Source organism: Xenopus tropicalis, chromosome 4, assembly GCF_000004195.4.
Source record: "Xenopus tropicalis strain Nigerian chromosome 4, UCB_Xtro_10.0, whole genome shotgun sequence".
Classification (NCBI taxonomy): Eukaryota; Metazoa; Chordata; class Amphibia; order Anura; family Pipidae; genus Xenopus; species Xenopus tropicalis.
Genome location: NC_030680.2, coordinates 131,954,293 through 131,967,831, shown reverse-complemented (window position 1 = coordinate 131,967,831; position 13,539 = coordinate 131,954,293). Strand labels below are relative to the sequence as shown.

General features: G+C 40.6%; 1 protein-coding gene across 1 annotated transcript in view; it reads left to right on the top strand.

Moving 5' to 3' along the window:
• plxnd1 (plexin D1) overlaps positions 1–13,539 on the top strand; it is an 84,856-nt gene that overhangs the window by 53,673 nt on the left and 17,644 nt on the right. Inside the window, exons 19-25 of the mRNA XM_002936256.5 lie at positions 618–770; positions 4,952–5,066; positions 6,331–6,438; positions 6,822–6,934; positions 9,337–9,444; positions 10,793–10,923; positions 11,257–11,455. Coding sequence (XP_002936302.3) covers positions 618–770; positions 4,952–5,066; positions 6,331–6,438; positions 6,822–6,934; positions 9,337–9,444; positions 10,793–10,923; positions 11,257–11,455 — 927 coding nt within the window. The remainder of the gene's footprint in view (positions 1–617; positions 771–4,951; positions 5,067–6,330; positions 6,439–6,821; positions 6,935–9,336; positions 9,445–10,792; positions 10,924–11,256; positions 11,456–13,539) is intronic.

The window sequence follows — 13,539 nt, the reverse complement described above, 5'->3', positions numbered from 1 at the left end:
AGCAATATATTCCACAAAAAAACCCATTAAACAGTAATTCACATCTAACATTTTGGGCTGACATCCTATTCTCAAACACAACAAGAATACAACATGTTTACAGGCAAGATAAATATCATCCCTGTACTTTCAACAACGGATCTTTACAAAGAACCTAATTCTCAAAAAAATTAAAAAACTATTATTACATATAGACAATGTACATTCTAATATGATGCCCCACAGATCATAATCACAGCAGTGATGTCAGTCCCTCTGTTCCCTCCATGTCATGGAGTGGATACAGATTCAATTACAGGAAAATGAAGCTGGGAATCAGTATGTTCAGCCTGTTTAAAAAGACATGGTACTGGTAATTTCCATGACTTCCATATGCATTATAGATTTGTGTTGTGAAATTCTATCATGTACTGGCTGAATAGTCTCTCCAACATACAGTAACAGACATAGGCTTTATATATATTTCTGTAACCACAATAGGAGGTTGCCAACACTCCCATGTAAAAAGATGAAGTCGCCTGGATGCATTTCAGATCCAGCAAACAGCGGATTTAAAATTCAACCAGAATCTTTTTATTTTTTTTAAAACATCCAGATCTGCTATTTTCTTTTGACAGAAAGAGCCAGACAACCTTGGACTGAGAGTAGATGAATATCGGGTGAAGGTCGGACAGATTCCATGCGAGTCGATCTTTATCTTTAATGACAAGGTCATACACTGCAGCATCAATGAGTCTTTGAGCTCCTCTCAGCGCTATCTACCTGTGACGGTAAGGAGATAACACAGCTGTACATTCATTGTCCAACCCTCACTGAGCGGCACATAGCTATGGGAAACAGTGACAGGCACTTAAAGGTGTTTTGACCACCGTTGCTCTACCTAAATATATCTTAAATGTACCCCTAGGCTAACGTTCCACCCCAGCATAAACGTTAACAGTATCTGTTTAGAATCCTTTTATTTGTTCATGTGTTTTCCTGACTTCTGAATACCCAGCAAAGCTGTTCTCCAAATGATCATTCTCTCTCACTTGTGTTGTTCTTGAAGTACTTCTCATATGATCATGGGAACTTCCACATCTGTGGATTTGGTCTTTTGACAGTGTTAAATAGAAAAATAAACCTTGATCTGCCAGTCACTTGTCCCTTAAAAAAGATCTATCATGTGCTGTGTGTTTATATATATATATTTTTTTTTTAATTAAAGCAATGTTTATAGCTAATAAAACATTTGCTACAAATATATGTTATATGTATTTTCTTTAGTATATTTCTATAGTTTATTACATAGAGCCCATATTTTATATATAAAAGCAAAAATGTCGGCACTCACAGGGTTTGCACAAAAAAAAATATAGATATATTATTTAATAAAGCAATGTCTATTATGTATGCCGGAAGCAAGCCCATATTGTTAAATACCTAGAATGACAGCTCCCTTATATAATACCGATACATAAAAATATATATATATGCAGACGCCTAAATGAGAATTAATTTTTGTTTGGATACTTTAAATTAGATCCAAACAGGATTCAGTAAATATTTACACCATAAGCAAATGACAGATTCCTTTTCAACAGACAGACCTAGTTCCTTGAGGGTTCCCTTTTTGTATATTTGTGTATGTCAGCGAGGGCTGCCATATTGTTTACCTCAGTAGCGGCAAGCTTGAAAAGTTGTTACTGTAAGCAGTCTGGTCATGGTTTTGTTGCAACTGCTGGTTGTGACAACTGTGTTAAATGGCTAGAACTACATATGATTATGGCCCCATTGCAAATGTCTTTAAGCTAATACGGGCACCCATATGGCAGAAGCAGAAGAAAGTATTCCTGCAACTTTCTGCAGTTTTATTTTTGGTATTAAAGTTAAAATAATCAGCCCAATATCTTTATCTAGTTCATATGGGTTGAGTGTAAGTAGTTAACACTATGACTGGCGTGTAATTTCTGACTTTGTACAAATGCTACTTGCCCTTTCTGTCCATCATATTCAGCCATATACACCCCTTTGTCACTGAATTAATTTAAAAAAAGTTCTTCAGTTTTGCCTTAAGATAGGAAAATATTTCCTGACTGTGAGAAAGTTGAAAGATTCTCCTGGCTACAATATCTAACATTATTTAAATACAGGTATGGGATCCCTTATCCAGAAACCCGTTATCCAGAAAGCTCCAAATTACAGAAAGCCCGTCTTCCATAGACTCCATTTAAATCAAATAATTCAGAATTTTAAAACTGATTTCCTTTTTCTCTGTAGTAATAAAGCAGTACCTTGTAATCAATGCCAACTAAGATATAATTAATCCTTATTTGATGCAAAACAATCCTGTTTAATTCATGTTTTATTGAATTTTTAGTAGACTTAAGGAATAGAGATCCAAATTACGGAAAGATCCCTTATTCGGAATACCCTTGGTCCCAAGCATTCTGGATAACAGGTCCTATACCTGTACATCCATATTAAATCCAGAATGCTCGGGACCCAGGGTATTCCGGATAAGAGATCTTTCTGTAATTTGGATCTCCATAACTCAGGTCTGCTAAAAATCATTTAAATATTGAATAAACCCAATAGGCTTGTTTTGCCTCCAATAAGGGGTAATTATATCTTAGTTGGGATCAAGTACAGGTACTGTTTTATTATTACAGAGAAAAGGAATCATTTAACCATTAAATAAACCCAATAGGGCTGTTCTGCCCTAATATGGGGTAATTATATCTTAGTTTGGATCAAGTACAGGTACTGTTTTATTATTACAGAGAAAAGGGAATCATTTAACCATGAAATAAACCCAATAGGGCTCTTCTGCCCCCAATAAGGGGTAATTATACCTTAGTTGGGATCAAGTACAGGTACTGTTTTATTATTACAGAGAAAAAGGAAATCATTTTTAAAAATTAGAATTATTTGCTTATAATGGAGTCCATGGGAGATGGCCTTTCCATAATTCATAACTTTCGGGGTAAGGGATCCCATACCTGTATAAGGGCCCATTGAAAATCAATTTGAGAGAACCACAGCTCGATCCAGCATTCCCAAACAACATCCGACCATCCTGGCTGATAAAAATCATTTGTATTAATAGTGCACAAAGATAACAGCAGCCTGTTTACATGGCAAGATCTAGTTGAATGGGCAAAGGAAAACTGGTAAAACAACCCCAGCACAGGGCTAAGGAGTTCCTGTGGGTGTTGGGCAATAGAACAAAGTGATTTAAATGGCTGATTCTGACTGCAGATAGTTTCTTATTGTCCAGAATTAACATATGCAACATGAGAAATGTTAATTGGGATAGATATTGTATATAATACATTGATGTCACTATGGTGCTGCCCGTGACCAATAAAGATCCGGACAGTGACTGGGTTAAAAGAGTCACATGTGGACACTGGGTTAAAAGAGTCACATGTGGACAGTGGGTGACTGGGCATTGCCAAACCTTATGTGATATACATGATATCTCAAAGGAAAAAATGTAATCTCTGAATAGTTCTTCTTTTATTCTTAGCAATTTGTTTCCCCTAAGGCATTGGTCATAACATTTCTGTATAATACTGCCAGCTGGAGTTCCCCAAACTGTCTGGACTTTTTGGGATAGAGTCACTGCCAAATAGAAACTCCCTTTATTCTTGCAAGTTCCTATAAACCCTCAGCCTCTATTCAACCTCTACATTTAGGATAACCCTATGTCCGTTTCATATTCTGCTTACTGTACTGACCTCTACTGGGAGACTCTTCCTGCTCAGCAAAGTCAGGACAAAGGACAGTTTTGAAAATCTATTAGATGGGCACTGTGGCAGCAAGATCGGCTATTTAATAGTGTAGTTTACCTAAAAATGAACTTTTAGTGTGATTAGTATAGAGGATGATAAAAATATGAGTAATATACAACAACAAGAATAATAATAATAAGTAGGGCTTATTTACTAGCCAAGGGCAGTGTGCCAAGTGCAATTTGAGGCCCAAGTCACCATGTTTTTTACCAACAATGAAGCATTTATTCCCACATTTCCAGTGTAATAGCATCTGCAGAAGGGTAATACATCTGGTGCAATTGTTGACGCATTGGCACGTGTGCTTTGTTGCAACTAATTGTGATAAAGTCTTGTTGGCATAATTTTTGGCATTCAGAGTAAAAAATGTAATCTGTACATTGTGTCAACTGACATACGCCACTGTGGAAACCCTGGTGCTACCACCACCTTCAAAGTGTTAGCTTTATGGTTCCCCAGTGGGAATAGACTCACTGCTCATGATTCATCCAAAGTGACTGGGGGGAAGCATTGGTACAGTTGGTGCTCGGTGATTGTAACTATAGTCACGCTTTGTAAATGTGCCCAAATATGTTTTTTTTGTTGCCAAGAGTCAGTGACCCTAACAACAAGGGGGCATTTTCAGTTGCAAAGAGCAGCGTCAGGCAGCATAGTTCAGCCCTGCCTGAGCAGTAAGTACAGGGCCCCAATATGGGCTACGCCATGCCTTGTGCCTCTTAGTGACGTGCAAGGTATGGGGCGGGAGGAGATGCGCCTACCTGCCTCACCCCCTCCCCTTTTGAATGGAGCACTGTCTAAAGATTGTGCCTTTTTTGCACTTTGCACACTTTGTGGGGCATTGTAAATGAGCCCTAGTAATTGTTTAGGGAGGAGCTGTAACTTTAATAAAGAACCCACAATAAAAATCTTGGTTGGACACTACCTAGGTACTGCAGTTGCCGTATGGGTCATGTGGTGCTGTCAGCCCAGCATTAAGCTACTGAGACTGTAACTCATTGGTTAATGAATGCCTCTGGATGCCTGGCCCTCTGCAACTGGCCTTCCACTGTGCAGGGAAACCAGTGAGTGCTGCTTGAATGCTAACCCCATGCACATGGAACTAAGTCTATTAACACTGGGCTAGTTTGTACATCCAGAAAGTCTTCTTACATTTGTGCATTTTGGTCTTTTCACAGATACAAGTTGGCAAATTCAATCAGACTATCACCACTCTGCACCTGGCCGGGATAGACACATCAATCATCATCTCCATAGTCATCTGCAGTATATTGTTACTCCTCTCCGTGGTCGGTAAGTTGGACATGCATCCCCCCAGCTGGGAATTCCTCGCAGCAGTGATAAGCTTGTGTCCAGCGCCTTAACAAAATAACCCCAAGGGTAGCACATGATGTGATGACAGCTCCTATCTTTCAGAATCTGAAGGGATGTTAAGTTCATCTACACTGGCAATGTCAAACTCACTACCCTTCAGCTTTTGTCTACTGCAGATGCCAACAGCCTTCAGCTTCCAAAAGCCATTGGGAACTGCCAATTTTAAGTTCTTATCGAAGCAAATCCTACCTATCTTTTTCCATTAGAGGAACATCATCTGAAGGTTTCTCCAATTTGCCTTAGAAGGGAAAAAAGGCAGTGTTGAACTGGGGTACCAGGAGCCCAAAGACCTGACCCACCCCAGACTCTGCCACTGAATTTGATACCCCCTGCCCCAGCTGCCGCCCCTTCCCCCTCCTCAGCAAATACATTCGTTACTGTGATTTAATAGTGATTACAGTCACTGGGAAGGGCCTAAGAAATAAAAACCTATCAGTGATTTTGGGATTTGTTCACCTTTAATGAAAACTTGTTTGTGCTAAAGTCAGGGGATGGCTTCATGTCCATTAGTAGTGATCAGCAAGATTTTTCTTCAGGTTTCACTGCAAAAATACTCCCATAGACTCCAATAACTGCAAAAAAAATGGTGCAGTAAAAGAAATTTCAAATGGATATGGAGACAGTGGATGCGCTTATCACTACTACTGGTTAAAAAAATCAGCAGATAGTTTATAGCAGTTAGAAATGTATACATATTAAAATCTTTGCTATGTTTATTTCGCATTAAAGAAGTCCAAAATGTTAGGAACCCCCCAGTGATTGCAATCGCTTACATGATACCCCTGTTTACCCATGAGCTACACTCAAATTTAAAATGAATTGGGGAGCAACACAAGCATGAAAAAGGTTCCACAGGGTGCCAAATAAGGGCTGTGATTGGCTATTTAGTAGCCCCTATATGGACTGGCAGCCTACAGGAGGTTTTGTTTGGCCGTACTTATGGTTTTTATGCAACAAAAACTTGCCTCCAAGCCAAGATTTAAAAAATAAGCACCTGCTTTGGGGCCCACTGGGAGCAACATCCAAGGGAGAGCAACATGTAACTCACAAGCCATTGGTTGGGGATCACTGCCATAACCCATCCAGAAGCCATTATTATCTGATACAGAGGCAGATATTGCCCTCCCTTGATGTCTTTTGGCTGCATCTGATTGACTCTGCACTTTTCTTTTTGTTTCTCCAGCTCTGTTTGTTTTCTGTACCAAGAGTCGTAGAGCTGAGCGCTATTGGCAGAAAACTCTCGTACAGATGGAGGAGATGGAATCTCAAATCCGAGAGGAAATCCGGAAAGGTAAGAGGTCCAGTAAAATGTTTTAGATCGGGTGTGGGGGTATAAGTATTACTGGACAAAAGGGATTTTCTTTCATGCTAAGAATTATGTTGTCTTTCCGCTGCTTGATTATAGAAGAGCTTTTCATGGTACTTTCTTTTCTGAAAGATAGAAATAACATCTTTCTTCTTATTATTATTATTAGTGGAGAGCTAGTTATTTTTAATAATGCGAAAGTCCTTGCAAGCCAAGAGGGAATGGCTGAAATGATGCAGATGGTCTGTTTTTAGCCTCAGTTACTTTATTGTTAATTTATTGGCTTTCTTCATCCTAGTAACTAAGCTCATGATCAGCTGACACATGCCAATAGTTGGGCTGCTTATGTTTATCTGCCTTGGTTATAGGATTTGCTGAGCTGCAGACAGATATGACAGACCTAACGAAGGAATTAAATCGCAGCCAAGGAATCCCCTTCCTAGAATACAAACATTTTGTCACACGCACCTTCTTCCCAAAGGTAAGACTGTTGCACCTACCAAGGTACTCAGCAAAATTACTTAAGATATCACCTTAATTTATCATCTGACTGGACAGGATTGAAGAAATAACACTTGCAATGTGTTTTGGAAGTCCAAATGAACAGGGCCCCAAAATTTTATTGGTGGGCCCCCACTGCCCTAAGAAATTTGTAATAACCCTCAATCACGTGAAGTTCACTATAGCAATGCAGGCAAGAAATGGTCTGCAATTACTGAAGTAGGTATGATCCCTGGTGTGCTGCCCGGGACCGTGGAGAAGAAAAATGACAAAACAGTGATGCAACAAGAAAAAAGGCAAGCTAATCTCATGCTATAGAGCTCTTCCAGTTGATTAAAATGAGGTGTCTGCCATCTCTGCAGGATACTTCTGCCAGATTAAAGGTGTGCTTGTGAGCCCCCTATCCTGGTGGGCCCTGGCTAAAGCCCCTTATGCCCATTTAAAAGAATTGCCCTGCCAATAAATACGTTATAGGCCAGATTGGTGCCCCACTCAGTTCTAAGGCATTTAAGCATCTACGATGGTAACCTAGCTGTAAGAGTAACTATTTGTTGTGCATTGTTTCCAAAAAAGATTGAATAATACTGCCTGCTGGGTCAGAAAGCTGGTCATAAGGGCAATGGCACCCAAGGCGATTTTGGATGCTTTGTCTGGGTAGTTTTTTTAATAGCCAAGGTGACAAAACATCCTAAAATCACCCCTGCCCCATTAGTTTGTTGTCAGAAAATGCAGTGGTCGGTGTTTCTAAGAAACAGTCATCCAGCGTGTTCTTATATAAGCACTTTCAGTTGACTCACATGAAAGGTCTTTTGGTTAAATATTAATAGAGCAAAAATTGCCCAATGTGTCCCAGATGGCCCAATGAGCACTTTTTGATGTCAAATATAACATTCTGCAGAGGAAGTAATACTAACAAAGTGAGTGCTGACTGTTGAGTCACTTTGTGATTCTGCTGAATTCTGATGTTGTTTAGTGCCCACTTCCCACTAAAATGGAGAAGCAGAACGAGGCCTTAATTGGCGATGCTCCAGCCTGTGTTCAACCTCATGTTCTGCATTCATTTTCAGTGGCACCATCTCCCTCATACTTTTCTGTGCTAAGAATGTTACATGGGAGAAAAAGCAGAGCAGAATGTTTATCTGCCACTGGCTACGTGTTGCCTGGCTACGTGTTGTCCTTTAATACAGGGTAGTGGGGCCAGGGCAAGACAGAGCATGGAGTGATGGTTTATATTATGGCCCTTCATGAACTTCAAGTACCAGCTGCACCTGACAGTCTTCAGCTGTTGCTTCTGCGATATCTAGCACTGCTGTCTCAGTCTTAACCTACTCTATATCCCACACACTTAATTAACTAACAACTGCAACTTTGCTGGTCTCTGGCCAGTTGCCTCTGTTGGGATCCTCTTAAGGGCTCTGGCACACGGGGAGATTAGTCGCCCGCAGCAGAGTTTGATTAGCCAAACTAATAGTTTTCAAGAGGAAAACATGTTTGGATGGGTATACAGTTCTGAGAACTGTCTATAAGAGCAGAGCAGTCTTAGGGCTCTGGCACACTGGGAGATTAGTCGCCCGCGGCAAAACTCCCTGTTGGCGGCAGCTAATCTCCCCGAGTTGCCTACCCCTGCCATCCCACCGGCGAACATGTAAGTTGCCGGCGGGATGGCAGACGCGGCGGGGCGATTTCAGGAATGCGCAAAATCGCGCCGCCGCGTCTGCCATCCCGCCGGCGACTTACATGTTCGCCGGTGGGATGGCAGGGGTAGGCAACTTGGGGAGATTAGTCGCCCGCGAACAGGGAGTTTTGCCTCGGGCGACTAATGTCCCCGTGTGCCAGAGCCCTAAGACTGCTCTGCTCTTATAGACAGTTCTCAGAACTGTATACCCATCCAAACATGTTTTCCTCTTGAAAACTATTAGTTTGGCTAATCAAACTCTGCTGTGATCACCCCAAAGTTGACTGTCTAACAAGTGATGGCCTTCATGTATCAGTTCATTACCTTACTCAGAAGTAAATGGGCTATTCATCAGGTGGGTCTGCAAGTCATATCAGTGCAGTTTAGTAGCTTGTACTGATATCTGGGAGATGATAGTTACATATCAAAGGGTTTGGCCCATATGATGCCAGAATATATGAGTCTGTCCAAATAATTTCTTGTTTTCAAGACTACTCTGTAGTAATGGAAAGGGTTTCTGACTGGGCAAGGGCCTTCAGATCAGAAGCACGTCCAGCCAGCTGTAGAAGATGTTGGAGAAAACAGCACCATGGACCTCAGCCCCCATCCAGTTTTCTTTCAGAGACTAATAAAATATAGTTGTGGAAACTTGGCCTGAAGATGATATTCCTATGGCACAATGTAAGCTTCATTCTTTTTCTTAACAGTGTTCATCTCTGTATGAAGAGCGCTACATCTTGCCCACACAGAACTTCAACACCCAGCTTGGGTTCCAGGTGCCAGAGACACATCCACTACTCTGTGGAGAGTGGAAGGTAAGTAAACAGTGAGGAGGGTAGTTTGCCAATACTTTTGTAGAGGCAGGGCTTTAGGCGTAATTCTAAATACAAAATAGTATTGGTGTAGTTGTTGTAGTGGATCATAGTAATGCTAAGTGGCCTGTTAACTAATTCTCAAACATTTTCCTCTCACCAAAACTAGCTTTATGCCTAGTAGCGAAATCTAAATCTCACCTTGATATAAACTAAAGGTTTATCACTATATATCTGTATTCAGCTCTTACATCCAGAGGTATATGATTATCAGTTATTTTACAGCTCCTACATTTCATAAGTGCTGGATAAAATCATTATACACTGTTTGTGTGTAAATCTAGTTGACTTGCAACAGTCTATAAGTGGACAAAAAACTTTTAAAGATGGTTTTTAATTTAAATGAAGGGAATAGATAATCAGGGCCACCATCGGGGGGTACATGTGGTACTGCAGTCAGGGGCCCTATGGCAGAAAGAGGGGCCCAAGATGGAAATTGTGGAGTTTGGTGTGGAGTTTTTGACATAACAGTAGTGGATGGAGCAGATCAGGGATATGGTTTAGTGAGCTATTAAAAAATATATTTGTAGTAAAATGGTTTAAAGCGGGTTTTACATATGAGCTGTTTTATGCAATATATTTTTATAAAGACCTACATAGTTCTGGGGTATACTTTTCCTTTAAGGAAAACTATCCCACTGCATATGCATGTGATGTCACTTATATTGCTAATCGTCTCTTTACTTAGTTGTTTGATGTTTTGTGAACTGTAAATCTCAAATGCTCCTCCTGCCCAAGATCTACAGACAAAAAAGAAAGTGGAAGAAAGAACGGGGCCATTTACTTTGGCAGAAGCCCCAAGTGGCTCATATAGTTTCAGGACAAAGAACAAGGCAATTCTGAGGGAAACCTAAAGAGCCAGTTCATAAAAAAGCAGCCGGGGAGAGGGAGGGAGAATAGACACACATGAGTATATACTTTGCTTTCTACTGTTACAGACAATTTACTGCTGGAATTTCAGTTTGAAGGAACAATGAAATCAGAGATCAAAAAACTTCAGTAGTTTTGGTTAGAGGATACTCCCTCACCTCAGCCATTAAAATCATGTGAAATATGGCAACGGCTGCCATTGTTAATAACTCAACGGTTCATTGTGCGCGGCTCTGCAAGATACAGGAGTCTGGGAAGGGGGCTGAAAACTAGAAAGAAAGAATGTTTGTTGTCCTAGTGAGATGTTTTTTCTTAAGATCCGTGTTTCCCAGGCACTGTTTATTGATTAAAGGCAGCCAGAAATGGATCCAAAAGCTCTCAGGGTTCCATCACGTATCTCGTCTCATGTTTGGTTTCTCAGGTTCCAGAAAACTGTCGGACAAACATGGAGGAAGGCATTACCCTACTGTCCACTCTGCTTAACAACAGGCACTTCCTGGTCACGTTCATCCATGCTGTCGAGCTTCAAAAGGACTTTGCTGTTCGTGACAGGTATAGTTACAGTGTAGGGTCACTTCATGAAGTACATGAAGAATATTATGTAACCACAGCAGATAATCATATGGCATCAGTATATATATAGGAAACCAAAAGTTCAGCAAAGCACACATCTGCCCCTCTTCCTCTTTTTTAACCACATAACATTACCAACTTGACAATATACTCAACTATAACTTGTGTGAGGTAATAACCATAGTGGTAACTCAGAAGACTGTAATAAATGTGACATTGCCCCAGAACTACAATAAACTAGTAATCTGAAACAAACCCAAATGATATGATACAGGCACTGTTGTTCTTATAGTTGCTGACTCTACTTCACAGATGCAACTTGGCTTCTCATCTCACCATTGCTCTCCATGGGAAGCTGGAGTATTATACAAGCATTATGAAGGATCTTCTGGTAGATCTCATAGACTCTTCAGCCTCCAAAAACCCTAAACTTATGCTGCGTAGGACTGAGTCTGTAGTTGAGAAGATGCTCACCAACTGGATGTCCATCTGCATGTACAGCTGCCTCAGGGTAAGGAGATCTGTTTCTAAGGGGCTGATTTACTAACCCACGAATTCGAATCCAAATTGGAAAAATTCCGATTGGTAAACGAACATTTTGCGACTTTTTCGTATTTTTTGCGATTTTTTCGGCGCCTTTACGACTTTTCGGAAATTATCGCGACTTTTTCGTTACCAATACGATTTGCGCGAAAAAACGCGAGTTTTTCGTAGCCATTCCGAAAGTTGCGATTTTTTCGTAGCGTTAAAACTTGCGTGAAAAGTTGCGCTTTTTTCGTAGCGTTAAAACTTAAAAGGCGCTACGTTTTGCGCAAGTTTTAACACTACGAAAAAATCACAACTTTTTGCTCAAGTTTTAACGCTACGAAAAAATCGCAACTTTCGGAATGGCTACGAAAAACTCGCGTTTTTCCGCAAAAATCGTATTGGTAACGAAAAAGTCGCGATAATTTTCCGAAAAAATCGCAAAATACCGATCATTACGAAAAAACCCGCAATCGGACGCATTCGGCCCGTTCGTGAGTAAGTAAATGGGCCCCTAAATGTTACTTTCAAATGAAATGATGTAAACAACATGAGCAAGGTGTTCAGAAGGTCCAGAGTCCCTTACTAATCAGTTATATGATTCCAATTTTTTTCGTCATAAATAATAAGCAATCACCATAACTGTCCTTCAAACTCGGCCTCTAGAAAACCAGTCCTTCATTGTTAGAAGCTGTGATGTTGGCTGTAAGAACAGCCATCCTATTGGCTTAATTCCACCCCTTTGCATTTACAAGAGTAGTGTTTACCACAGACTATATTTATATCATTTTCTGAATCTTTACACCCTTAAACAATTAGCTGACTCGTGTTTACTAGCTTGGTGGCTCTGTGCGGTATGGGCCACCCATACCACACATTGTGTTTTCCTAATCTGGAAGCAAACAAACTCCAATCCGGATCAGAGCTTATTGTGTCTACTCTCTGCGACCTTTCACTTGTCTTGCAAAACTGTGTTAAATGGAAAATGGCAATAATATATAACAAAGGGAAAATCTAAGAATACTCCACAGGAGACATTAGGTCTTGAAAAATAAATACTTTCTTTCATTGAATTGGGACTGAACAGTTAAAGAGTGGGAATTGTGGTCCTGCAGCTATTGCCAGCTACAACCCCCGGCATGCTCCAACAGCTAAATCTGGGAGTGTCAATCCAGTAATAATTATGGGGAAAGAGACATTCCTGACCAAAAACATTAGTATTGTAAATGTAAACCTTTTTGCCACAGGGCTACCATAGACTAATTAGTAAACGAGAACCATAGATTCCATGCTGCCATGCTGTCTATGTCAGCATTATCCATTCTACGGTCTACAGATTGAAAAGGGTTAAAACCAGTGGCATAACTACAATGCAGCAATACGAGGTGCCACATGTGGTATGGTCACCTTTCTGTTGTTCTGATCGTTCATGCAAAAAACTGAAACAATCAGAACAGCAGGCAGTGACGAGGAGCTGCATCTCCTTCATCTGTAGATGCACTACGGACTGGCTGAAGTGGTGCATGGGCAGATTGCATTTTCAAACCTGCACAATCCCCAAATCGGTCAGTGGGCCCCCATACATGCACTTTTTTCACATTAAATTATCTGTGCATGTATGGCCATCTTTAGGGAGTTGTGTTGAAACTGTATAAAAAAAAGTCTTTGCCCTAAAGTGCCTCTTCTGTTGTTCATGCCAGTTCATGCAAAGTGACATTACTTAGGCAGCAGCTTAGTGGCTTTAGTCATGTCATATGCCCTAAAGCTTTGGGTTTAATACATAAATGAATATACTGTGGTACAATTGTGTTCAAATGTGTTCCCCAGAGGTCTTTGAACTAAAGTATACTTAACCAAGGTTTCCAAGAATTGTGGCACACAGGCATGAATAGCAGATATTCAGCCCCTAGCCTCCTCAGGGACTTGGAAATAATTCCATTCATATCCCTCTCTTGGGAAGTATTCCCATGCCATTTGGAATGAAACAGGCAAAGAGAACACCTATTAGAAACTACCCGTTAATATTTAAGTGTTGGGGCTCCTCAGCTTACATAACAAGTGGCTAGCAGT